This window comes from Myiozetetes cayanensis, unplaced genomic scaffold, assembly GCF_022539395.1.
Source record: "Myiozetetes cayanensis isolate MyiCay16 unplaced genomic scaffold, myiCay2020 scf21, whole genome shotgun sequence".
Classification (NCBI taxonomy): domain Eukaryota; kingdom Metazoa; phylum Chordata; class Aves; order Passeriformes; family Tyrannidae; genus Myiozetetes; species Myiozetetes cayanensis.
In genome coordinates this window covers 9,497,142-9,523,012 of record NW_026087423.1, presented here as the reverse complement: position 1 = coordinate 9,523,012, position 25,871 = coordinate 9,497,142, and the positions used below count along the sequence as shown (strand labels likewise).

At 55.3% G+C, this 25,871-nt stretch overlaps 1 protein-coding gene across 10 annotated transcripts in view; it reads left to right on the top strand.

Moving 5' to 3' along the window:
- The window catches only part of NCOR2 (nuclear receptor corepressor 2), a 234,915-nt gene that overhangs the window by 171,476 nt on the left and 37,568 nt on the right, over window positions 1–25,871 (top strand). For all 10 annotated transcript variants that reach the window (XM_050318213.1, XM_050318212.1, XM_050318211.1 and 7 more), the window contains 6 exons: window positions 3,624–3,745; window positions 4,647–4,819; window positions 7,566–7,628; window positions 16,840–16,982; window positions 21,643–21,790; window positions 24,276–24,831. In XM_050318213.1, coding sequence (XP_050174170.1) covers window positions 3,624–3,745; window positions 4,647–4,819; window positions 7,566–7,628; window positions 16,840–16,982; window positions 21,643–21,790; window positions 24,276–24,831 — 1,205 coding nt within the window. The remainder of the gene's footprint in view (window positions 1–3,623; window positions 3,746–4,646; window positions 4,820–7,565; window positions 7,629–16,839; window positions 16,983–21,642; window positions 21,791–24,275; window positions 24,832–25,871) is intronic.

The window sequence follows — 25,871 nt, the reverse complement described above, 5'->3', positions numbered from 1 at the left end:
GTGTGTGCCTGCGGCGGGCCCCGGGAACGCGGTGTTCCCGGGAGGAATGGCAGCGCTCTGCGCCGCTCCAGCTGCTCCGGGGCCGGCGGGAGGCTGGGGCAGAGGTGAGCAGGTGTTTGTAATTACGGAGCAGCTCGGGCCGGAGCGCGGGGAGCGGAGGAGGCCGCCTGTCCCCCTGGATTCGGGGCAGGGTCGGCCCTCTCGCTCACGCGTCCCGTGTCCGATTTTGTCCTGGGGCCTTTTTAAATAAACAGGATGTGTCGGCAGCAAAAACAAGCAGCAGCGATGCTGAGGAGGAGGAAGGGCGGTCCGGGGTTAGAGCGTCTGACCTGGGAGGGAGGGACAGCCCTGCCCTCTGCCACAGGCATCTTCCCTGGCCTCGGGCACATCCCTTCACCCTCTTGTGCAAGGTGGGGAGCACGTAGCTGGTTTGCCTCCGGGAGGTGGGGTGCCTCATCCCCAGGGTGGCAGGGATGTAGGTGGAGAGAGGTTTAAGCTTGCCGGGAGCTGAGCAGTTTTGGTGCCAGCCTTTGGTGTGTCCACTAAGGGCCAACCCACCTGCCAGTCCACCTCTAGCTGGGGCGGCATGAATCAGAGGGAAACATCAGCTGGTAATTGGGGAAGCATTTCCTGGCCCGTCACGCTTTGGGATGGCGTCCCGTCCCTTGAATCATCCTGGGCTGGTCCGTGTCCAGCACTAAGAATAGCCTCCCCACACACCGCGGGGGCAGCGTGCGCCGGGAGGGGGGACCGGACAGCTTGTGGGTTCCTGGCTGTGGCTTTCCCAGCACTGTGCTGTGCTAACAGTGTGGTTCTGATGCCAGTCTGAGGTTTGGGGTAGAGCATGTAGCATGGATGGGCTGAGGCAGCTGCTGTGGTGGATCGCTGGGGGACAGTCCCATTTGTGTGTGCCATTTGTAGCTGAGCTCCCAAATGGCTTCATTCAGGACCCTGGAGGGCCATCTCCCCCCAAGGGCTCTGGGTGCTGCAGACAGCCCCACAGTCTCCAGCCCAGCAGGTACCCATGGATGAGATGTGACATTCTTGAGCATGGCTGGGAGGTTTGCAGGGTGCCCTGCCACACAGCCAGGCTCTAGCACAGGAGATAAGCCATCACCGTGGGCTTGCCAGGCTTCAGATCAGCATTTGGCTGGGAGCCTTCTTCAGATGAAGACATGAGTGCAACCATGGGTGTGGAGCTAGGTCAGTTTTCCCCACTACAGCCTGATGGTGACAATGCTGCCTATTTTAAGTATATCTCCCTGGCAGGAGAGATCTGACAGGTGAGACCTGTCCTGTCTGTCCTGCTGGGTGTAAGGTGCTGTGCCCACCTGGTTCTCTCTCCTGGAATCGGGCACCCACCCATGGCTGGAGCAGGGCAAGCACTAGAGGGCATCCTTGGATCAAGATGTACCTCTGCACTGGGAGAAGCCCTAATTCGATGTCCTACCAGGCAATCCCTGTTTCTCTGGGGAAAAGCTCAGTGGCTGCTTGGGCTGCCAGCCCCCTGGTTCAAACAAGTGCAGAGACAAGATGATGCTGAAGCTTCCCTTGGGAGCTGCACCAGCCTGATGTTGGGGCAGGGACTTGTACGGTTGTGGCTGGCTTTAGAGCTGGAGACGAGCTAGGATCTGTGGGATGCAGGGTTTCCCCCATCCCTCAAAAGAAAATATTTGCAGTAGAGTGGTAGAAATACTGCAGACCTTGTATGGGCTCCCCTCCCTTGCCAAAACCTGTGGTGAGGGGAATGTGTGGGTGGTGATGGCCAGGGCTGAGGCAGAGCTGTCCGCTGGGCCCTTGGAGGTTACAGCCCTCACCTCAGGGGTGTCTGTCTGGGCTGAACCCACACTCAGGGTTCACCATGCCATGACTCAGAGTCAGAGAGTTCAAGGCAGCGCTGGGGAAATGCGTGTGACAGATATCCCTTGCTCCTCCGCAGCCAGTGCAGGCTTCTCACCTCTCTGTCCCGGCAGGCTTGTCCACTGCCCTCCTCCTTCTTCCCTGTTTTTGGGGGCTGGTGAGGGCAGTGCCTGGTATGCTGGGTATGACACTTTCCTTGGCCAGGAAACAGTCCATTAACCAAGCCTTAGCAGTCCGTGGACTTTGGAAGATCGTAAGCAACCCAGTGCTCATCCCAAGTGTTCCCTGACTTCCCTCTCCCCTGGGTCCTCTTGGCCTTGCATCCCATGGAGCCGTTCCATGGGGCTGCAATGGGACTGTGAGCTGATGCATTGTGATTCTGTTCTGGCAAGGAGGTGCTGCAGGGGCTGGCTGAGCATGCCATGCATGTGGGGATCCTGATGGCACAGCTGCCACCCCCCGTACAAAGAGGAACTGAAAGTCTGCGGGGTTTCAGTGATGGCAGTGCCTGGGTTTTAAGGACTTTTGTTGAACCAGGACCTGAAAGAATCAGCAGTTTTCTCGTTAAACTGCTCCATTTGACAGCTCCACGCTTCTCATTTTAGCACCAGCCTGTGGGGGCAGAGAGCTTCACTTGCACCCAGTGCTGCTGCTGCAGGGATGCCCATGTTCAAAGCAGCCTCCCAGTTCTGCAGACTGGGGACATGCCAGTCCCATTGGCTGCAGGGATGCAGGGACACCTTGTCCACACTTGCTGCATGGCTGTGTGCCAGCCATACCAGGCTGCCTGGGATCGTACTTTCTGCTAATAAATCCATTTTAAGGCAATTTCCCCCCCTGTTACATCGCCAAACTCTCTCCCTAGTGGTGGAAACCCTGCAGCCTGGGCAGGGGTCGGGTGAGCCTGTGTGGGTTTCCTGGAGCAAGCAGCCTTGCATTAACCAGGAGCAGGATGGTTTAATAAATCATTTCCGTCTCTAATTTCTTCTTCTCTATGCAATGCCTCTCATTCGCTGGTTGCCAGAGGGAAGGGAGGTCAGGGGAACCAGGCCTCCCCAGCAACCTCCTTCCTGCAGCTGTTGAAACAAAATCCAGAACTATAATAATCACTGTGTCCCTCCCTGGGGTACCGGGGTGCCTTCAGTCCGAGCAGCAGCAGCAGCATTGGGGTGGTTGGGCACACGGCTTCTGCAGAGGGTGCCAGGTGGTGCCAGAGCGGGCAGGGAGCTGGGCACTTCCACTGCTTGGTCATACAGAGTCACAAACTTTCCCCACGGGCTGTCAAATGCTTGGGAAAAGGATCACAGTCTTTGTATTGCTGAGCCTTGGGGTGTCACTGGTGCCCCCGTCTCCTTCGTGCTCCAGCAAAGTGCATCCCACTGGCTGCAAATCACCACCCATGTGGCTAAGCCATGGTCTGCAGGAACAGGGGGGTTGTTCTCACCTCCCTGCCTTACCCCTGCATCAGATCCTCTCTTGCTGCCTGATCCCAAGGGAGCTGCAAGGGCTGTCCTGCTGCGGGGAACAGGAGCCAGAGTGCAGCTGCCTTGGCTGATCCTGAACTACCTCTGATCTCCCCGGAAAGCTTTCGGCCCCTGTGGCCTCCAGCAGTGCCCTGCCTGCACCCTCTGCCTGCAGCTCTTTCCTCTTGGCCTCTTGCCCCCGGCATTGTTTTGTGGCGGTTGTTTGGGTTGGCCCAGGTGCTGCCATGTGTCTGCCTCAGCACTGAGGGGTTGGTTTATTTTACATCCCTTGTTTTGCAGCAGCAGCAAATGCCCCGGAGCAGCCAAGAAGAGAAAGATGAAAAAGAGAAAGAAAAAGAGAAGGAGGGAGAGAAGGAGGAAGACAAGCAGGAAACAGAAAATGACAAAGAAGAACTGACAAAGTAAGGACAACCTTCCCTGCCTGGCTCCAGTGAGAGCTGGGCATTGGGCTGGGTCTGCAGCAATGGGATGAGGTTGTGGGATGCAGCGTGGTCCAGGGCTGCTTGACCCTGTGCAGGATCATGTGTGCCCACCTTACCTCCTCCACAGGGAGTGAAAGGCAGAGCCTCCTCCTCATTCCTCTTCCCTGCTGCTCCCAAACTGGGAAAGCAACTCAATACGCTTTTTTTTTATATCAACCCAATCAATCTGCAAAGCTCCTCTGATCCTCCAGCCTGTTTTGTTGTTAGGGGAGCCTCCGGGAGCTGGAGGAGCAATCCAGGCGCAGCAGAGCGCGGCACTTCACCTTTAGTGTTATTGATGTCAACGTGAGCACTCCCAGATGAGGGGCTCCAGCCAGCCCTCCCTCCCTCACGCCGAGCATCAGTGCCGTGGCAGGGAAAGGTTGGCACGCAGACCGCTCGCTATCTGTAATGGGCTTAATACTTGGTTTAAAAGAACATCTGGCTTCATTATATCTAGGCTGCAAAGACATTTACCAGCAGGTCCCTTTCAGGAAGATAAATGAGGAGGAGGCAGGGATGAATTTGAATGGTCTGGTATTAAACCTGTCTCCGTCAGGTCTCTGTGTGCACTTGGTGGTGGAGCTGCAGCCAGCTGCAGAAAGAAAACCCCACCACAAATCACCCCACCTCCAATCCCGGCCAGGAAAAGAGCCTGCGTCTGCAAAAAAAAAATGCAGACCTGCCCCCCCCAAAGACCAACAAAACAAAATAAAAGAGGAAAAAAAAAAAAAAAAAAGCATCCCCAAACACATGCAGAGAAATAATTGCTTGACCTGAAAATCAGATCAACCCAACAACGTTTTTTTGGTTTTCTTTTCTTTTCTGCCTGTTCTTGCAGGGACAAGAACGACGACACGTCCGGGGAAGACAACGATGAGAAAGAAACCGTCACCTCCAAAGGTCGCAAAACTGCCAACAGCCAGGGCCGGCGCAAGGGCCGCATCACCCGCTCCATGGCCAACGAAGCCAACAACGAGGAGGCGGCCACGCCGCAGCAGAGCGCAGAGCTGGGTAGGTGGCAGGGCACGGGGGCACCTTGGCAGGGCTTTTGGGGTGTCTGTTGTGCTGGGATGTGGCATCACTCTGTGCTGTCCCCCAGCTCACAGAGGAGGGGTTTCCTTTGTGAAATCCTTCTCTTTTGGGGAGCAGCAGTGAGGGTTTTTTTCTATCCCATGAATTACTCAGCGTGGTTCACTCAGTTAAGCGGGGGCATTTGCAAGCCCAGGCTGTCCTGGCTGACTGGGTTTTATGGCCTCAGAGGGAAAGTGTTGCAAAAGAGCAAAAGGGAAGCCGTCAGTTTTAGCAGTGCCTTGGCTGAGTTCCTGCAGGGCTTGTGTCCCTCCTGCACCCGGAGCTGTTTCCCTCTGCAGCTTCTCGGGCTTTGAGTACCCTCAACCTCTGCACAGAACCCTGCTTTGGCTCTGCCCTCCCAGGCTTGCCTGGGTCTCTGCCAGTTCTATCCTTTGTTTTAAAACTTGCCTGGAGCCTGAGCAGCTGCAGCCTGTGGGATCTGTGTCCCCTTGGCTTTGGGCATTGGGCTGGTCCGTTTCCACCCGTAACTGAGGAGGCACAGGGTGCTGCCTGTAGTGTGGCACCAAGGGACTGCACCAGCTTGTGGCCACACGTGGCAATTGGCCATAGCCATTCCATGCTGCCATGCCTGTCTTGGACTAGATGGGAATTCATGGCAGCATCCACAACCCCACGTCAGGTGCATCTGCCTCTCGGGTCTGCAGCATCAGTAGTGTCCACCCTGGGGAACAGCTCATGTACTGACTTAGAGAAGCCGATGCATCGAGGAATTTGGATGATTTTCCTGTCCTGTATTTTCTGCTCTTATCAAAGTGCAAAATTATTGCTGTGCTACCTAAGGCAGGTAAAAATAAAAGCAGGGTGACTCCTCTCGGTTCCCTTGCTCTGCAGTTTCTTGCTTGTGCTGTTCCATGTGCTATAAATCACGCGGAGGTGTTTCGCCTCCCTGTTCTCTGCTGACAACTGGCTGAAGCCTTGATTGCGAGCACTCTGTTTTCATACAGGCGATATAAATAGTCCCCAGCACAACGGAGCCCTGCTCTCTCCCTCCAACTTGTTCAGCAGTGCTGCAGAGAAGCAGCAGATAATGCCAGTAACTTAGGAGGGATTTTTTTATCCGAGCATCTCAGAGTCCTTGATAAACTTCACTGCGAACACAGAGAAAAGGCTTTAGACCGTGTTAAATTGGGAAAAAGGAATGGATCAATTCCAGTGACATATCTGAGCAATTGGTTTCACTTTATGTCTCTCTAATAGTGCTTTAATTTAGGTTGGCTAAGAAAGTTATTGCATTTTAAATACCAATTGAACATTAAAAAACAACACAAAACCGTATTGTGGTTTAACTGCAGCGCGCTGGAGCTCCCCGTAGGCATCTGTTTCATAACTGTGCAACCTCAGTCAATGCCATTAATCAAACCAAACAGGCCGTTTCTGTGACATTTCTTTACCATACAATCACAACCATCACCAGCTGAGCCAAGGGCCGGCACAGCACTGGGGACACTCACTTTTACGTAAACGAGCGTCGCGGCCCCGGCTCTGCCTGCAGCCGGGGAAGCGGTGAGGTATCGATTTCCCTCCCTCTTGGCTGGTGTCCCAGGGGGGACACGGCGTTTCTGGGGGAGGCAGTGGCCTGCGCTGTCTTCTGAGAGGTGACACCTGCAGTCGTGCTCAGCCGGCTGTGAAGGAGATTCCTCTGCCCAATGCTGTGGGCATCAGAGCCCACGTTGTCCTCCCACAGGGTCTCAGCTTCCTATAGAGCTTCTTGGGAGATTCTTTCTTCTCTTCTCGCCTATATTCTTTATCCTGGACCTATCAGCCTGTTTTCCATTTTGAAAGGACACTGTCAAAACATCTCTCATCACTGTTGAAATAATGCTTTGCCTGTTGTTTAGAGTAATCACCCCTTGGCAGCCTGAGCCGGAAATCTGTTTCCTTACCGAGTTGTTTTTTGCCTCTGACTCACACCCCCGGTTTGTTATTGTAGGGTTTGCTCTGTGCCAGGCTGCCAGCGGGACTGGTGCATAGTGAGGGCTTTATGCGGGACCCTGGTGTCCCCAGCACCACGCCTGGAGTGGGGCAGCACTGGATGCTGACGCCCCTCTCCACCTCTCCCGGCTGGAGCAGCGTGTCCCCTTGCCATGGGCACTGCTCCGGGCGAGCCCCCGCTGCTGCTGGAAGTGGCTCGGAGTTGTTGTCCAAGAGCCCGGTGATGGCACAGAGGGAGCCCGCAGTCACACACGGCCAACACCCTTGACATGCAGTCAGCCAAAGTCTCCACCAAGGTGACGCTGTTTCTCTGTCTGTGCTGAGGGTGACGGTCCCACCCTGTGTCTGCCACCTCCACAGCACAGCCACAGCCGGCTCCCTCTTAGGTACCTGTTGTTGGGCCAGGGTGCGTGGCACCAAATCAGCAGGAGATCTGCTGCCACCCTCGAGCCATCTGGCTTTGCTTCCAGGCCCAAAGTGGAGGTTTTGCATCACCGAGGCAAATCCCAGGGGGATACTGTGTGTGGGGTGCTGTGGCATGGAAAAGCATCAAGAACCTGCACCATGACAGCCTTCCTTGTGGAAGCACTTCTGTACAGCATGGGGGTTTTGTCATGCCTCCAGGGAACAGTGCATGGGACAGGGTTTGGGTGTTGGGACACCTCCTCTGAGCTCACTGGGCTTGCTGGGTCGTGCTCACAGCTGACTTCTCTTTCTCCTCCTTCCTTCTCAGCTTCCCTGGAAATGAATGAAAGCTCTCGCTGGACAGAAGAGGAGATGGAGACGGCTAAAAAAGGTGAGACACTTATTTTCTTTCTCCTCTTGGCTGTGCTGGAGCTAACTGAGCAATCAGGGATGGACGGTGTCTGACTGCTGATGTCAGTGCAGGCTGGTGGGTCCTGAGCTGCAGGGACAGATCCTGCCTGTCCTGCTGCTGGTTTGTTCCCAGGCAGTGATGTGGGAAGCGTGCTCAGCTTCTCCAGCCCCAGGGAGCTGTGCCAACACCAGGGATGTCTGGACTGTGGCTGGAGCCCACGTGTGTCCCACAAGGCAGGAGTCGGCTGTAGGAAATGGGGAAGGCACTTTACCTGTTGCTTGTTGGAGCTGATGGTACCTGTAGCCTGTAGTTTCACTGCTCTTTGGAGCCTCGTGCCTTTGCTGTGACCTTTTCCAGGCACACAGAGAGTGTCTGCCTGTGTTCACAGCTCTGGAATTTAAAGAGAGACCAGTGAACCCCAGCACTCCTCAGACACGTGTTGGGGAGCTCTCGAGAGCCAGGGCTGCGGGCAGCGTGGGGTGACTTTACATCCTGGAGCTGATTCAGAGCCTTTGCTGAGACCGTTTTTAAAAAGTGCTGAGTGTAGCACAGACCTTCTTGCCACTTCCCCTCCTCGTGCCGCTCCCGCGCCAGCTTGTTCAGGGCTTTAATTTTTTGCCAAAGTCACGTCCTGTTGATGGGCTGTCGAGCTCACATCCCCAGCCCGTGCATCCCGCTTGCGTCGCTGCCGACTCTCCTGGCCCGGAGAGGATTGTAAATGGGAAATTAAAATGGAAATGAGTGCTGTTCGGGGATGGCAGAGGCAAACAGGCGTGTTAGCAAGTTCGGCTCTGCTTGGAAAGTGCACCTGCTGCCGGGAGGGCGATTACACGTTCTGGAGCGCCGGCTGCCCAGGTGCCGATGGGAGCTGTGGACTTGGATTACTTTGCCTGTGAATATCCCAAAGTGTTTGGCTCGCTCGCCTTTAAGCTGTTCCAACCCTCTTTACAACCCTGTGCCAATCCTGCGCGTTGCTGAGCGAGGCTCTCTATAGTCGCAAAACTTAATAGATAGACTTTAATCAAGCAAACTGGCCGGGGGCCAGTTATGGGGCGAGCAGGTGCTGGCAGGGGAGGGTTGTTGGAGGGACCTTTCCTGAGCGCTGCTTTGTTTTGGAGATCAGCATCTGGTTGTTAAAAAGTGCCTCTTGTTGTTTTATGCTGAATGCTGGAGGTGCGCTTAAGGAGTCTTAAAAGCAGCTGCCAAAGCCTGTGTGAAGGAAGGATGAAGCGTGGGAGCACGTAGCACTCTTCCAGCCCAGGGGCCAGGAGGAGGCAGGGAGATTTGCTGGTATGAAGCCCAATGGCTGATGTTTCCCCCTTCGTTACAACCTGGGAAACTGAGATTGCAACACCAGACTTCTACAGAAAAGCCAAATTCCCCTTTGCCAGGAAGCAGCCGCTTTAATGCTTCGAACTGGCTCTGTCTGGCATTTCCAGGGACCTGTGTGGTGGGGGTTTCCGACTCACAGTGACTGTGAAACTCCGGAGGTAATCTCAGAGGCTGGAGGAGGTGGCGGCAGAGCCTGCTGCCAGCACGGCTTGGCAGGGGCAGAGGAGGTGGTGGCCTGCACCGGGTGGGCTCAAAGACATGGGCACCGTCCCCTCACCATAAGGACTTGGCCGCCCCAGCCACACTCCTCCCTGTACTGGTACCAGTCAGAGCCCGTAGCTGGTGGTTTAGGGAATTAAACAAGCAAGGTGTGAGTCCCAGGGAAAGTCAGCCCTACCACCCTGGGGTGTTTTGGCAGATGGGGAGGGTGACTGCTGCTCCCAGCACCTGCCAGGTGGGAGATCAGCCGGGCCTTGCTGTCAACCCTCAGGTTTTTTGTGCGTGGCATGAAACCCCGTGTCATTTGTGCTCAGGGAGGTGAGAGAAAACAGCCCTAGGACAGGGAGACACACCAGAGTTGCCTGTTCTCCACAGAGAGCTGCACAGGGAGTTTCCAATCAGGAGAAGGCAGGACTGTTTCTGCCGGGAGAGACAGTAAAGGGGAGTACCACATTATTAAACTTAAATAGGGGAACAAAAACCCAGCAAGAGGAAAGTTCTTGCTTAATGACACTTTTATTACGCAATAAAATTCGATTCAGTAGTCTGTCAAAATGTGCAGAGATTGGTGTAACGATAGGGGAAGGTGTTTTTCTGATATTATCTCCTTGCGCCACGGCTGTGATCCTTATAGCAGGGGGTTTTGGTTTAACTGGAGTTGCTTGAGGATTTCCCCCTTCCCTTCCCAAGCTGAGAAGCGGGCAGCACCCACTGCCTTGCCGCCGGGCAGGGTGCAGAGGCATTCAGCAGCGGGATGGGGCTGCTCCTTAAAAGGCAATGTTTAGGCAGCTCCTGCCTTTGGGGGACCCACCGGAGGAGTCCACATAGGCAGGAGTTTGAGGTAGGCTGGGAGTTTGCAAGCAGCAGGCAAGCGCCAGCCTGGAGCAGTGGGTGGGTTTATTGTCCCCCCAGCCCCTCCACCGAGTGTCACCGCTTGTGCCAGCGCTGCAGAGCAGCTGCGATAGTGCTGGAGCTGAACTCCATGAACCGGGAGGTTTCGACATGACCTTTGTTAGTCTTTAAAGTCTGGTATCTGTTCTCGCCCCGCTCGGGGTTTTCCCCCAGGTGTCTAACAAGTGGTTTTGTTCTTTGAAGAGAGGCGGGTGGAAGTGGCAGGTTCTTGCCAAGGTCCTCCCGCGCCTTGCCCAGGCTCTGTGCTCCTTGTCCTCAAGGCAACCTCAGGCTCCTTATGCCTTTTCCCAGGCCGAGAACATGGAAAGGCCATGGGATGGAGTCATCATGATGAGGCAGAGGAGAGCTGGGCACGAATGTAAAATGCTGATCACAGTAACTGAATAGTTACTTTTGGGTAGCTGTAAAAAATTCCCTTGAATGCCAAAGGCACTCTTTCGAAGGCTGATTTTCAGTGCTGCCAATAATTCATCTGAGTTTTGGACTGATATGAACCATTTTTTTCCCCAGTCCCACTCTGTTCACAAAACTAAAATAAAGTAGATTTTTTCTTTTTTTAAAATACTGATATCTTCAAATTAAGCCACAACCAAACACACTGACAGGAAAGCCCATGTCAGAAGCCAGCCACCTCCCCACACCTTTAGAAGACAGGAGCTGGCTGCAGCACAGGTGATGCTGGGGAGCTGGCAGCTCTGTACCTTCCTCCTTTCATCTCCCCTGTGCTCGTGTTGGAGCCTTCCCCTCTCCCATGAGAGATATTTACAACAGTAAAACCTGCTGATGGCAGTAAAAGTGGGCTTGAGAAACTGGTTTGCAGCCCGTGCTGGTCACTGCGTGTTGTCCCTCTGGCTGGCCTTGGGGTGGGATGTGCCTTGGGGTTTTCCACCCAGGTGTTCTCTGTCCAGGCTGGGTTCGAGAGGAGCTCAGAGCAAGGACAGACCAACCTCCCCATTCCAGTGGCCACAGCCAGAGTGCCAGCATGTGCTTGCCATCAAGTTTGTACAAATTTGGAAATGACTGGGATGGGGCAGGTTGGGTGCCACGAGGGCAAAACTGCATCCAAGGTGTGAATTAGCCACACTTACCCTGGATGAGGCTGTGGTCAGCTGCAGTCCCATCCCTGCCATCCCAGGCTGGGGCTTGGCTGCCCTTCAGCCAAGATGTTACTCCCAGGGCCATGCCTGTAGTGCTGCTGCCTGTCATGCCTCCGGGGCTGTGCTTTCTGACACCATTGGCTGAACATTTTTCGAGTGTGTAGGAGCAAACTGTGAGGATTTGCCTAGTGAGTGTGAGTGAATGGAACACAAAAGGCCTGTCAGGAGGAACTGCTGGGTAATTACTATAATTTGCTGCCTACATTTTAATTTTGAGCATTATTTTTTCAACAATAAGGGAGCAGGAATAATATCCGAACCAGGTGAAGGGAGAGAGCTGGGCCCACCAGCAGCGGCTGCCCAGTGCGTGCTCACTGCCATGTGCTGGAGACCTGAGTGTCCCGGCTGGACAGGAGGTGATGCCACCTCTCAGAGAGCGGGCATCCCAGGTGGGACTTCCTGTCCCCTCCCTTGGTCAGAGGATGGGGGCACAGCACAAAAGGAAGGTTGTGATAGGAGTAGAAAAGCCAGACAGGTCTGTGGTCAGGGCACAGGGCTTGATGTTTTGCAGCAGGTAAATGCCACGGTCCAGGAACCATCTCTTTCAAAGAGAAGACCTGGGAGCTGAAGGTCTCCAGCCAGGGACAGAGGAGAGGGAACTTGACTCAAGAGCTGAGCTGGTCAGGGGGCCCAGCTCCATGCCCAAACCTCGTTTGGTGGCACTGCCTCCCTCCAGAGTGGGTGTGAAAGCTGCTGGGGAGTTCAGCTCCAAGCTGCCTTGTAGCCATGGCACATCAGAGGCCTGCTTGTATCCAGCTGCCAAAGGAGAGGTCCATTGGGAATGCGGCAGGCTGGTTCCAGCATTGCCTTCCCAAGGAAGGAAGGGCATCCCCCACCATGGTAGTGAGAGCACACCGAGCCAGCTGCCTGTGCCGCGGTCCCTCCAGCAAGCCCCAGCACCTGCAGGGGTGTGGGCTCGCCCCCCACACACCGTCCCCACTGCTTCCCTTGGCACAGCATCAGGAGCTTGGTGTGCACCTGGCTCTGCCACCCACTGATCTGTGACCCTGGAGAATTTACTCACCTTCCCTGTGCCTTGGTTCTCCCACACGCTGTGACACCCCGAGGTCAGTGCGGGAAAGTGGTGCCGACCACGCTTTCAGGATGCCCTGGGTGGTGTTGCTGACTCAGTAGTGCTGGTCGTTCTCCGGAATGGGATTGCGGCACATTTTGGCTGTGGTGTAGCCAGAACTACCTCCATCCCCACTCCCAAGAGGGTGTGTGGGTGTAGGAGATACTGGAGCATCGTACCAGGTACCGTCGGGTGTAGGGAATGATATCACTTGGATTTTCCCCTATAACCTTGTTAATCCACGCAAACTCCCATTAAGGGACCCTTTTACGGGCTTTCTCCACCCTCACCAAACCCTGGGTGGAGCAGGGCGGCTGTGCCAGAAAGCCTTGGAATGGCTCTGGTAAAAAATCCCAGCTGCAAAAAGCCAAGGGGGTGCGAGCCGATGGCCCTCGCCCGCCGCGCTGCCCCTCCGGGTTTCTTCTCTGTTCCCCGAGACGCTGAGCACTGTACCCCGTTCCTCTTCCTTCCAGCCTCCGCTTGCTGTACGGGAGCAGAAGCCCCGGTCCGCCCATGGCGAGACTGGTGCCAAACCTCTCCCCATCCCTCCTCTGCCAGGGCAGCAACTGCAGGGCTGAGGTGTCCTGGGGCGCCACGGCACCCCGTCGGTGCGGCACTGGGCTCGCCGGCGCGCACGTCCCTAAAGAAAAGCGCCTTTGATTCACTTGAGAGCGGAGAAAACTATTAGCCAAGCTTTGTTTTCCTGGATCCCTCCCCCTGCTGCTGACATTCAGCCGAGAGCGAGGGAGACAGAAAGTGAGCGAGGGAGGGCGGGAGCGGGTGCCAAGCGCCGCACCCCTTGTCAGCTTGGGTCAGCGCCACGTTCGTTATTAATGCTCTGTCTAGAGGTCACATTCAGATGCAACGAGCCCCGGGTCAGCCAGAGGAACAGATTAGAGCTTGCTCGCTGCTCCGCCACATACCGACGGCACCGGCTCCCCGTCCCCGGGCTGGCAGGAGCGGAGCTGCCGCGCTCCCGCCCCTTCGCCTTTCTCCTGCCTTTTTTTGTTTGTTTTTAATTATTATTATTTCTTGGCAACGTCGGGCATCTCCTGAAACTGCACAGCCTCCCCGTAGCCCCAAGCTGCTGAGCAAGGAGGTGAGGTAGGGGAGAAAATACTGGCGTCGCTTCCATCCACCTTAACAACCGCGGCTGCAGACGGCTGGAGCGCTCCGGCGAGCGAGCAGGAGGAGAGCGGAGAACGCTGTTCGCTCCAGAGGGAAGAGCGCTGGGGCCGGAGCATGTGTTCCCACCAACTTCTGCCATCGGGGTCAGGAGTCTGCTGCCTGTGACCTGGTTTCCAGCCTCGGTGCCCGTTTGCTCGCTGCTCCTGGCCGCCCATGGCTCTGAAATCCTTTCGCCCCCAGGATTTAAGGAACCGGCTTTGCTTTCTTCTCTGTCTCCGGCTGCTGCGAGGGAGCGAAAGCGAAATGCGTGGGGAGGGTGTGAGCGGAGCACTCGCGGCGCTTTGCAGCGGGCTGCCGTGCCTGGGGGGGCTTTGAAGAAGTGCCCTGGCACCCGTGTCCTTCCCAGCCCACCCGCTGCACACTCCAGGTGCGCTCCCTGCCCGCTGGAGCCAGAGCTGGAGCACGTAAGTCGGGTGTTGGGGTCCGAAGGATGGGGTTAACCTCAAGGTTGTGTGTAGTTGCCTGTGGCAGACCCTGCGTCCGGAGCCCCCGCCCCGAGCCGAGGAGCGCAGCCTTCCCGAGGATCTGATAACTCGGTTAGTCATAGTTTCAGTTGCGATGCGGAACGAAGGGCCGCGTGGTGCCGAGGCGGGCTGGCGTGCCGGGCTGGCTGCTGCCGTGCAGGGCAGGCGTGTCAGGGAGTGCAGGGCAGAGGCTGGGGGTGCAGGGGCTGGGGGCAGCTGTGCTGACAGAGCTCATGGAACTGAGGTGCCTGGCGAGCTGGGATCTTACTGGCAGGTCGTGGAGTGTCTTGACTGGTCCCTTCCAAGTGTGCAGATAACTACAGTGTGGGAAGCAGGTGTTGCTGTTGTGCTCTGGTTTAATGCAAAAAGAGGAGAGCAGCCGGGCTCCCTGCTGGTCCCGCGGGCAGGGGCTGCAGGCAGGCGCCTCCTCCTCTTCCCGAGCCCAGCATGGGCCACCTGCCCAGCCAGCTGCAGGCACCTCCGGCGGCGTCCTGGTGAGAAGGGACACAGCCAGCCTGGGCGGCAGGAAGGACAGCCAGGAGCTGGCATTGCCTGTGGCTGGCAAAGGTCACACCATGCTGGGGACCGCTCACACTGACGTCCATCACCCCCCTAGCCCCAAGCTCTGCCATGGCAGGTCCCTTTGTGTGGCATCTCTCCCGCATTAGCACTGGAGCTCAGGGCACATCCACACCACTGCCAGTGTCTTTATTTTGGGGCTTTGCCCGGGGTGCAGCAATCAGCCTTGGCCCCGGCTGTCACACTTGGTGCTGGGCCACCAGCGTGGCGATGAGCAGAGGGACAGAGCTGCTTGTTTGCTTTGGACGGCAGCAGTGGGTTGTGTCAGAGGGGATGGGTTGTGACACAGGGGACTGTCCTGTTTTCCCCTGCAGCTTTCAGCAGCGGTGGGGGGAGGACTCCTGCCTCGCTCGTTACCTCACAGTTGGTGGCCGGATGTGATTTTTTTTAATCTATTATTATTTTAAAGAAGTCCCAGCCCACCAGTGGGGTGACAGAGGTCGTGGGTTTGGCTGAGCAAGGCTGGGAGTTGCAGAGTTAAAGCTCAGACTTGTTTCTTGGCTTGCCAGGGCCCTTCTGGTGCTCAGTGCGTGAGATGCCTTGTACATGCAATTTGATAAGCCTGGTGCTGGGACGGGCAGGATACAGGCACTGGCTGGATGTTAACTCCTGCTGTGCTGGGTATTGTTGGTTTTCTCCAGGAGCTGGGAAGCGGGAAGGGAGGGGGTTTTATTTCTCTGTGGGTACATAGTGCCATTTATTCAATCCAGCCATACCCTCAGCCTCCACGTTGTGCAAGGGGCACAGCACAGATCCTTGCCAGAGGTGCATCCCTTGGGCCCTATTGCCTGTGGCTGCACTGAGATAAGTCCCTGAGGTTTGTTTTTGGGCTGAAACAGAGGTTGGGTTGGCACTTAGGACCAGCCTGGGGCTCAGAAGTGGCACATGGCAGCAGCTTGGCTGGAGGCTGGCAGCAGGGCTGTGGCACAGCTGCCACATTCCCAGGCACAAACAGAGCCACACACGGGAGCTCCAGTGTGGGTCTCACTGTGGTCCTGAGCCCCATGGTGTCAGAGCAGCCAGGGAGGGGTTGGTTATGGACCTAGTGGTCAGTGCCTGTTCCCATGCTCTGTGGTTGGTGGCTTCTGGTCAGAAAATCCCCCAACGAAGGAGGAAGACGCTCTTAGCAGGTTCATTCCCTCTTGGTTTTCTTCTTGAAGTCACCTTTCGTGGTAGTGCCCCTGGGCTCACAGCCTCTGTGTCCTGTGTCCTCACAAGGTGTGGGGGAAGGCTGGTGGGGCTGTTGGCCTGGTGGTGGCATCACGTGGACAGCCAGGAGCCAGCCAGGCCAGCAGTGTCCCACAGGCTGGTGGCAGCTCCAGCCCCACCAGACACCACAGGAAGGACCAGCCACACACCAGGAATAATTGCAGGCAGTGAGACGTTATTTCCCAGAAAGCCTGGATGGTCCTTTCCCAGGTCACCTCCAGGAGCCTGCAGTGGAGGGATCAGGGTGCCACTGCACGCATCCCTGGGCTGTGGTTGTGACTCCCACCTCCAGCTGCAGGATGAAGGGTATTCAGACACCCCTGCAGAGACCACAAGGACACAGGGTGCTGACTGGCTCCTTCCTCCTCCTTTTCCTCCTCCACCCTGCTGGGTTGCCCCAGCGCTGGCAGGAGCCCCGTGCTCGGGTGGCACCATCTGGCCAGGATTGCCAGCCCTTGGCATGATGCCTGACCTGGGAAGCTGCCTTTGCTCATGAGCCTGTGATCAGCACTAATCCCTCGGCACGCCTCTTCCCAGTCAGGGACTTCTCTGCCGGAGCGCTGACACTCACCTGCCTGGGCTCTCCTTCCCCATCCATAACAGGGCTGTGTGCTCAAACCCCTGGACTGCCTTGTCACACCTTTTGAAATTGTCAGTGGGGTAGAAACGGTGGGAAGATCCTTTGCTTTGTGGAAGGGACTGAGAGCAGCTGTCCCAAGTTCTCCTGGATGTGCCAACACCTCCTGCAGCCGTCCCAAAGGGAAGGAAGCACTGCTCATCCTCGTGACAGCCCTGTGGCTGGCCGAGACATGCCTGTGGGACGTATTTTATTCCAGAGGCGGTCGTCATAGTGCCTTTTTTCCCCTTGGAAAGACAAACAGGCTCTCATAGGTCATCCCCTGGCCTAGAAGCCATTCAGACAGGTGCTAGTGACCGTATTGTTCCTGTGGAGTTTGGCTTGTACGGAGGATGTTTCCCATCCTGCGTGGATAATGCTGCCCTTGTATGAGCGCATCTGGTGTTAAAACCCTTCTCCTTTCTCCCTCCTCCAACCACAGGTCTCCTTGAGCATGGGCGGAACTGGTCGGCCATTGCCAGGATGGTGGGCTCCAAGACCGTGTCGCAGTGCAAAAACTTCTACTTCAACTACAAGAAGAGGCAGAACCTGGACGAGATCCTACAGCAGCACAAACTGAAAATGGTGAGAGCCCCGTACCAGCCCACATCAGGGCACCGTGGATATTTCCTAGGAAGTTCTTGGATGTTTCCCATAGCCAAGGGGGGGCTTTTATCTTCCTGAATGAAAGCTGTGGGGACTGCAGAGTGGTGCGGGAAAGGGTTGTACACCCGTCTGTGCCTGGGAGGTCTGGATGAGGCAGAGCTGGTGTGTGGGAGATGCCTGGGTGTCTGGAGCATGGCTGGTATCTCCCCTCTCTGTGGGGAGATAAAGAGCAGGAGGAGGAGCAGGCTATGGTGTGTTGGCCAGGATGCGAGCTCAGTCCTGGCTGCGCAAATACTTCAGTGAGGTTGTGCTGTTCCGCCCTGGTGAGCAGAGAGCCCGGCTGGGCCACGCAACTCTGTGCCTTGCAGGTTCCTCAGTTACCTGGTAAATCACCAGTTTGCCTCAGAGAAATTCAGGGATTTAGGACAACGTGAGGAAAGGCTGGTCCCGACACGGGTGTTGGTTGTTTTCAGGGCTGTGAGCAGATGCCCACATCGCTCTGTGCCTCAGTTTCCCCATCAGAAGGGGCTAACGCTGCTTCTCTTCTGGCATGTGGTGCAGGGTGTGAGTGAAGTGGGGCTTGTCTGGTGTTCTGGAGATAGCTCGGACTGCTAAGAGCCACTAAAGATTATAATTATTTCATTTGTGGAGTATCCTGGGGTTCCCAGTTTCTGGCTAATAGAATTCACATGGCTAAACCCCCAAGGGGTGCTTTGAAAATGCAAAGGACAATGTTCAATGCAGGAATCTCTCCAAGCAAGCTATTACTGCAAGAGTAAAAAGAAAGACAGGAAAACATTCAATGACTCACCCAGGAATTTAATATCCTAGTCAGTCTATAGGAATGAGAGAAAGAGAAGACATCAGTGATTCTTTTTTATTAATTCTTTATGCACAGAGACACTCCTGTGTTCCCATGTTTCACCAAATTGTTTTTAGAAACAAAGCAAACAAACTATGTAAAAGACCCCCAGACCCATATAAAGACTGGAATGAAATGTGCATCAAGCCCTCTGAATACAAAAAGTTACATTAGAAAGATATCATTGTTCATTACTGGGGAGAATCTGAAATAAGATCATACAGCTTTACTGGCAGTGGAGCCGGTGTGTATTAATTTACTCTGCTCCCTAATGTTGCAGAAATTATATCACGGAAGTGTTTTTCTGCAGAACCACATTTTTCCCTGCATCCGTCCCTCCAAGGCAGCCGCTAGACTTCTCCAGTCTAATTGCTCACTCTCACTTGCAGTTTATATCAGCATCATCATTTTATTTTTCGAGCATTGGAGGCTGTGGGATTCGGTCGTGGAGAAGAAACAATGAACATTCAGCTGTTATTTATTGTACTCTATTGTTTTGTGGCAACAGCAGATGCCAGAAAGCTGAATAAAATGAAAGAACAACTGAGATTAAATTGCCATAGACCTTCCTTCCTGACTCCTAAATATATTCCCAAGCAAAGTGAGCCTTCAAATCCCATCCTATACCCAGTTCAGCCGTGACCTCTGTGGAGGAAGCACGTGGCGAGGCAGTGTGGCAGCGCTTAGTTTTGCCATGGCATCCACAGATGATTCCCTGATCTCATCCCCACCAGCTATTGCTGATCATGTGCAGGGAAACGCAGTGGCTCTGCTTTTCCTCCTCTTGCTTAATGAGAGTAAACTTAATTAGTAGATCTCATTCATTTCCCAAGTGGGGCTCGTTAATATTGTAGCTTCCTCTTCCAGGTAGGTGTGACACCAGGTTTCCACAGGGTGCAGGTGGCTCGGGTGAGCTGTGCGGCCAGGCCGGCGGCAGTGACTGCTGTGGGATGGGAAGCAGACACCCATGGCTTGGGGTGTCCCTGCCAGCCGGCCCCACCGTGGGACAGGCAGCCTGTGACTGCTGGGGCAGGGTCAGGCCACCTTGAGGCTTCGCTTTATCTGGCCTGTTGTGTGTTTTGGCTTGGTTTTGCTGCCGCATGGCTTGGATGTGTCCAAGGCATCAACGTCACTTAGCCTTGACCTTCTGCGCGCTGCACTCGCTAATCTCAGCATTTAAGGAAAGCAGGGCATTGGGATACACGGTGTTCTCAGAGCTCTTCTTTCTGTTTGTGGCTGGAGATTAGGCACCGTCTTCACCAGGACCTCTCTGCAGTGTGGTTGTCACTTTGGGCTTGTGTCTGCTGGGGCTTGTTTTGGCTTGTGCAGGAAAGAGGGCAAGCTATTCCCTGTGCTGGGGCTGGTCTTGCTTGGAGAACCAATCTTTTGGACCTCCTCTGAGCAACATTTCTTTAATTCCTTACTTTGGGAGCGCAGTCTGGTGGCCTCTGCTTCTGAGGGATGAATGTGTCTGTCTTTCCTTGGTGCAGACCCTTGCTCTTAGGATGGGTAACTGAGATCCTCTTCACTGCAGTGGCAGAGAGGCCCTTCCTGCAGGGTCACTGCTCTGCCTCTGCCCATTGCTGTCGGCTGCTTCTGCGGCAGAGCACGGGAGTTAGACCTAGTCCTGGCACGGTTGCAAACACACATCTTTGTGTGATACCAGGCTGGGACTGCCTGGTCGTGCTCTTTGGACAGGCTGAGGCTGATGGGAGGTTCTCATCGTGATGGTTTTGTGTTGGTAGCAGGGTTTGGAAACTGTTTGGGCAGTTGCTGTCATGTCATGTGGTGAGAGCAGGGAGAGGCTGAGTTTGTCAGAGTGGCCCGGAAAGACATCATGGAGGAGGGAGCATGGAGTGACCCCTCGTGCAGGGTTTGGTGTCCTCACTGTGCACAGCACTTCTCCTCAGTGGTCTTGGCAAGGCAGAGTGCTTGAGTGGCACCGAGTCCTGGATGTTCCCAAAGAAATACCCATGGAAGGTAGAGAACCACAAATTAAGCATCAGCGTGGCCATAGCAAATGCTCCTGGCACCTTCCCATGGCCTCGTTGGCAATCACTTGGATTAAAAGTACATTGTTGTGATGGGAGATGCCTGGTTCCAGGCATGGCTCACAGAGGCTCTTCCATGTCCAACACAGTTGTGGTTAGGATCCCATGCCAGCCGTAGGGGCCCTGGGGCTGCTGACAGAGGCAGGGCAGGATGGGGCCCTTTCCTGGGCAGGGTGCAGGGAGCAAGACTGTTCAAGGGATCTGGAGCTGTCAGCATAAGATAAATGGCAAAGTGATGGCCTTGAATGTATCTCTGGATGTAACCAGGATCTACTGCCTGGATTTCATTCTCCCTAAGTACCAGTGATGGGGTCTGCCAGGAGAGGGACCCACAGTGCCCCCAGGGCCACTCCCTGCTCCGCTCTGCCAGCAGCTGCCAATCCCGGGCTCTGGCCAAGTAGGGTGCTGAGGCAGAGGCTGGTTCCCAGCTAATTCCCACAGCGAGGAGCCCGCTCCTGCCCGCGGCTGAGTCACGGACCCGTGAGTAAGAGGCAGAGAAGTCTTTGCCATAGTAACGTCGGCGCTTTGTCACCGCATTAGCGTGATGGGGAACTGCTGCTTCACACAGAAACGTGTTGTTGCTGAATCGCTGCCGTGGCAGAGGCGCGAACGCCGGCAGCACCGGCAGCACCGGCATCGCCGGCAGTGCCGGCACGGGGCGAGGGAACCGCTGGGCCCGGCCTTCCTCCCGCCACCTCTCTGCGCCTGCACAGAGCCTGTTCTCAAGTGTCTTTTTTCCCCTCTCTCCTGCCCAGTTTGATAAAAATAGATTTTGAGCAAGCAGCGTTTCCAAGCAAAAAGCAGTTGTATTTGTTTGTTTTATCTGGAAGTTTTCTAAAGGATTGAAAAGTTGGGGGTGGGGGGAGGGGGGGACCAGCTCTTCACAGCACAGAGATCCAGCAGCAAAGTTAATGTTTCCACCACGGCTTTATCTTTTCATCCATGTAAATAAACGTCCTACACACGTCACTCATGTGGGGTTTGCAGGGAGAGCCGGAGATGATGAGCCTGTTCCTACTGGTAATATTTACTCAAGCAACAAGAGCAGGAAACAATAGCAAAGCCGAGACTTTTCCTTTAGGTCTGCAGGAGGGAGCAGCTGCCCACACCCTCGTGGCTGTGGCACGTGCCCCAGCAAGGGAGGACAGGGTTGTCTTGGGGCAGGACAGGACACCAGGAAGCTCCCCTTTGGGACGCAGTGCTGCCCGGAGCGTCCCCACCTTTCACCAGGGACAGCTGCCCTGGCATGGGAGTCAAAGTCCTTTGGCAGCACCTGCCAAAGGGGTCATGAAAGCTGGTGCGTGAAAATGTTGGCTGGACTGTATCTGGGACATCAACTTTGTTATCTGCAGATGAGCGTCAGGTCGCAGCCACACGGGTATGTGTAGCTGAAGGTAGAGCCTGGAAATGCGCAGGAATAACACGTCACACACGTGTAATGACCACACGTGTAATGACCACACCACTTCCCATGGAGGCTCGCTGCTGCCTGAGGGTGGAGCTCCATTTGGAGCCAGGCTGGCAAATTTTTGGCCAGGTAACACCACACTGCTGGGCTTTCAGCTGATGAGTCTGGTCCCAAAGACTCATACTCAGAGGGTTTGCCCAGGGCAGGGGGTCTCTGGTGGTGGGAGCAATCTTGGCCCTTTGGGCAGGACTGGTGCTCTCTGTTCCCACATGCCTCTCCATGGGCTTTGCCTCTCACTATTCTCTTCCTCTTCCCCAGGAGAAAGAAAGGAACGCCAAGAGGAAGAAGAAAAAAGGTGCTGCTGTTCAAAACGAAGAAGCCGCCTTCCCTCCTGCAGCTGAGGATGAGGAGATGGAGGTGTCGGGGACGAGCGGCAACGAGGAGGAGATGGCGGAGGAGGCGGAAGGTGAGGCAGGTTGGGGACTGTGGTGGGGGAATGTGCTCTGCTCTGCTGGCTTTGCTGCCTGGTCACAGGAGAGGCACCACACATGGCCTCTCCGGAGCTGCAAATGTCAGCACTCACAAGGGGTCACGTCTGTCACCCCAAGGTCATGCTGAGGTGATGGTGTCTCACAGCACAAGGCACTCATGGCGTTTTGGATGCCTCTGCATTTCACACTTGCGAGGAGTGCCCTGGATCACTGCCCTCCTCCCGTGTCTGTCTGGACAGATGGCTATTTTTGGGAGCCCTTTGGTTTCTGATTCCTGTCAGCATGCTCTCCAAGAGCACCCAGCTTCCCAGGGCCTCTTGTAAATCACATTTCTAGATGTTTTCTTCCAAAGGAGGATCCCTGCATGCTCAGCAGGGTTAGACAGCCACCAGTGTGGGCTTTCACAGAGCTTATCATGGGCTCAAGGAGAGATAAGTGGTCGAGGTTTGTGTGAACCCATCTCCATCCCAGCAGGGCATTGCTGCTTCCCTGGTCTGTGGAGTTCCCAGAGCCCAGCCCTGCAGCAAAGGCAGGGGAAGCCGTGGTCTCCCACCAACAAGGCTGATGCAGCATGGCAGGTCTTTTCCTCCTCCTTTCCCTTTTAAGGTAGCATTTTCCTCCATCCCAGCCATACCAAAGAAAGGAAACAACTTGAAAGTGACAATTTTCAGCTATTTATCGCTTAGAAAGTGCAGCAGTTTGGAGTTCGGAGAAAATGTGCACAATTTTCCAACAATAGCCCATTTGACTTCTGTCAAAGTAATTTAATAACTTAACCAGCACTATGGCACCACACTGGTTCCTGGCCTTAGCACCCAGGCTAATGGGACTTGAAATGGGAAATCTTTTCAAATTGTCGTTGCAAGTGACTCATTGCAAGGCAGATTCCAGGTAAATCTTTGTGCCAGGTGATACGTGACTCACAGGAGCAAAGCAAAAGGTAGTTACTGCTCTTGTAAGAGTGCCTGAGAGGAAACAATGTGATTTTGAGATTAGAGACAAATCTCTTGACATGTTCTCGAGCCTTATGCTCCAAGCATTGGCTCTTGTTCTGCTGCTGGGGCTGGCTGCAGAGCTGTGGAGAGGCATGAGCATGCATATAATGTATATTATATACATAGGGATAAAATGTAATGGGCATAGAAGTGCCAGTATTATGTTATGCAGGAGATGACCACTGGCTCTGGGGGGACATTTGGGGATGCTCAGACAATACCTTAGAGTTGCAGGGCCCATGTGGCCAGCCAGGGACAGGGGGAAGGACTCAGTGTGGGGGTTATGGTGTAGTCTATGGATTTGGCATCTGGAGGGAGTGCACTGGAGTTCAGAACTTGGTTGAGCTTGGGATGAGCCACCATTGGGTGTTTCAGCACGGTATTCAGAGTAGCATCAAGTGGCAGAGTATGGCCAAACACACTGTGAACCTTGTCCTGGGTGCGTGACAGGGCACCTTATTGCTTGATTGCAAGTGAGTAAGGTTGGAGAAGGCTGAGATTCCTGGAGAGTGTGGCATGATTTTTCACTGAGGAGGTATGGATGTGCTCTGATGTACAGCTCTTAGGACACAGTCCCTCTGTGCCACTCATCTCACCAGCGCTGTGCTGCTGTGAAGAGAGGCAAGTCAAGGAATGCACACAAGGAAGCCTTTGGGCATGAGCGTGAGAGCCCTGCCCAGTGGGGACGTGCTGGGATGGGACCGTGGAAATCTCCTGGTGCTCTTGGCCCTGACCGTGTTTGTCCGGCAAAGGCTTGGAGGGAGCAATCCTCTCCCCAGCTGTAGAAACAATCTCTTGGCAGCACCGAACTCTGAGCGGTGCACGGATGCTTGTGCTTCCAGCTCACGTCAAGCCGCTGGTGGCAGACTTGAGAAGGATCCTTCCCGTGTAATAATTAACCTGTCCTGCAGCACTGCCAGCGCTTTGCTTTTGCTGACCCTGACCTCCTTTCTTCTGCCACCAGTGGCTTAAACAACAACAAACACGTGTGGTGTTTTGGGATGATCCCAGCTGCCCCAGGGGTGGCAGAGCCAGGGACACGGGCGACGTAAGTCAGCAAGCACGGTGCCAGCGAGGTGCCCGGTCCTGGGGCAGCAGAGCTGATCCTGAGCCATGGGTGAGAGGGCAGGGAGGGAGCAGGTCTTGTCTGCGAGTCCAGCCAGCAGCCAAGGTTTTCCCTTAAAATCCAGCTTCCCAGTTGCTTGGTGTCCAGGCTTTTGGGCGTGTGGTTTTGTGTTTGGGTGGGGGTTAATAATCATGCTGGGCAAGCAGAGAGGCCCCCAGAACATCCCTTTGCTTCGTAGGCTCTGGATCTGGGGATCCCAGTGCAGCTCTCCCAGCCCCGGGATCACCTCCCCCTCAGAGGAACGAGGGCGTTCTCTTCCCAAGGGAGGGGGTGGAGGCAGCGATATGGGAAGCAAGAATCTCGGGCTGATCCTTATTTTTATTTCTTCCCTTTTCTCAGCTGCAGTAAATAACAGCTCCGACACCGAGAGCATTCCCTCGCCAAGGCCTGAAGCCAAAGAAGGAGGCGAAAACGGGGCCAAGGCACCACCCGGGCCGGGAGGTGACACCGGCACAGAACCAGCAGTCAAGTGGGAAGAGGCTCCAACACCCCCCGACGCTCCCGCTGCTCCCCCTGCCAACCCCGCTCCTGCCGCCAGCCCCCCGCCCGAGGCAGCTCCCGAGCCGCCCAGCAGCGAGGAGAAGGTGCCAGAGGACCTGGTGGTGGACGTGGTGAAAACGGAGGAGCCAGAGGAGAAGGTGAGCGAGGAGCCCTGCAAGAGCGAGGTGAAGAAGGAGGAGAGTGAAGAGAGCCAGGAGAAGGACAAGGGGAATGACAAGAAGGCGGAAAGCGGCGTCAGCAGCGCAGGGACAGCGGGGACAGAGGGGACGCCCAAGGCTGAGAAGAAGGAGAGCCATAAGGGCAGTAAAGGCCCCGGGGTGAACCCTGACAGCGACTCCAGCGCGACCTGCAGCGCGGACGAGATGGACGAGCAGGATGCTGTGGACAAGAGCAGGTAGGAGCTGGGAGAGGGGGGGAAAAGTGAACAGCTTAAGGGCCAGATGAGCATCTCCATTGCGTGCTGCAGTGTTCATGTGCGCCTTTGTGTGCTCCTCCTTGGGAATATCACTGCTCAGGCACTCCCCCAGGCAAAGGAACTTCCCGGCTGTGTCCCCATGTGCCCCTACTTTTTGGCCGTTGCTTCCAGAGGGGCTGTGACACAACAGGCAGTGTGATGTCCCAACATACGGATACTACTGGGAAATGGCCATGGGCAGATATTGGGTGCAGAGCCACTGCGTGTGCTGGTGGCAGCTGCCCATCTGTGTGATGCAATGGAGCGGGCTGTGCCCTTGGGGACAGTGGAGTTGTGCTGGTTTGCCAGCATCTGGGGTTGGGAATGGTTTCTATCTGAGCTGGCGCTGGCAGGAGAAAAGTCACATCAGCAACATGTTCCCAGCACAGAGAGGGGGCGAGTTGTTCCCTTGGCGGAGATGCTGCTTGGATCTGTAGGGGCAAATTATCCATCCTGGCCCTAGAGACAGGAGAATGATGTGGGCTGTGTGAGGTTTACTGGGGCCATGCCAGTGTGTTTTCACCTGGGCCGCTGTGGTCCCAAACCCTTCACCCACCCGTGGGGCTGGCAGCCAAGGGCACCTCGGACCCTGGATGACTCAGGGAGGAGAAACACTGGCTTCCTTGTAGAAAATCCTGCTCTCCTCCCAGCTTTTCCCAAAGACCCCTGCCCACCTAAGAGCCTCACAAATGGAGAGAGGGTTCTCTGTTTTTTAAAGAGTACATATGAATACACATGTCCTCATAGCACTGAATTTTCTAATGGATCCTAGGCCAGGTAGGACTCCTGTGTCCACCCTGCCACTGCATGTAGGGACAGCAGCCCAGCAACCGCCTCAGAGCTGGGCTGGGCCATACACAGTGCTGTGGATGGGATTATTTAAAAAACAACTAAGCAAAGCAATGGGATGAGGTTGGAGGGAGTTGTTATGCATCCCACCACTCTGAATGGCCTCCATGCCTTCCCTGTGAGTGATGCAG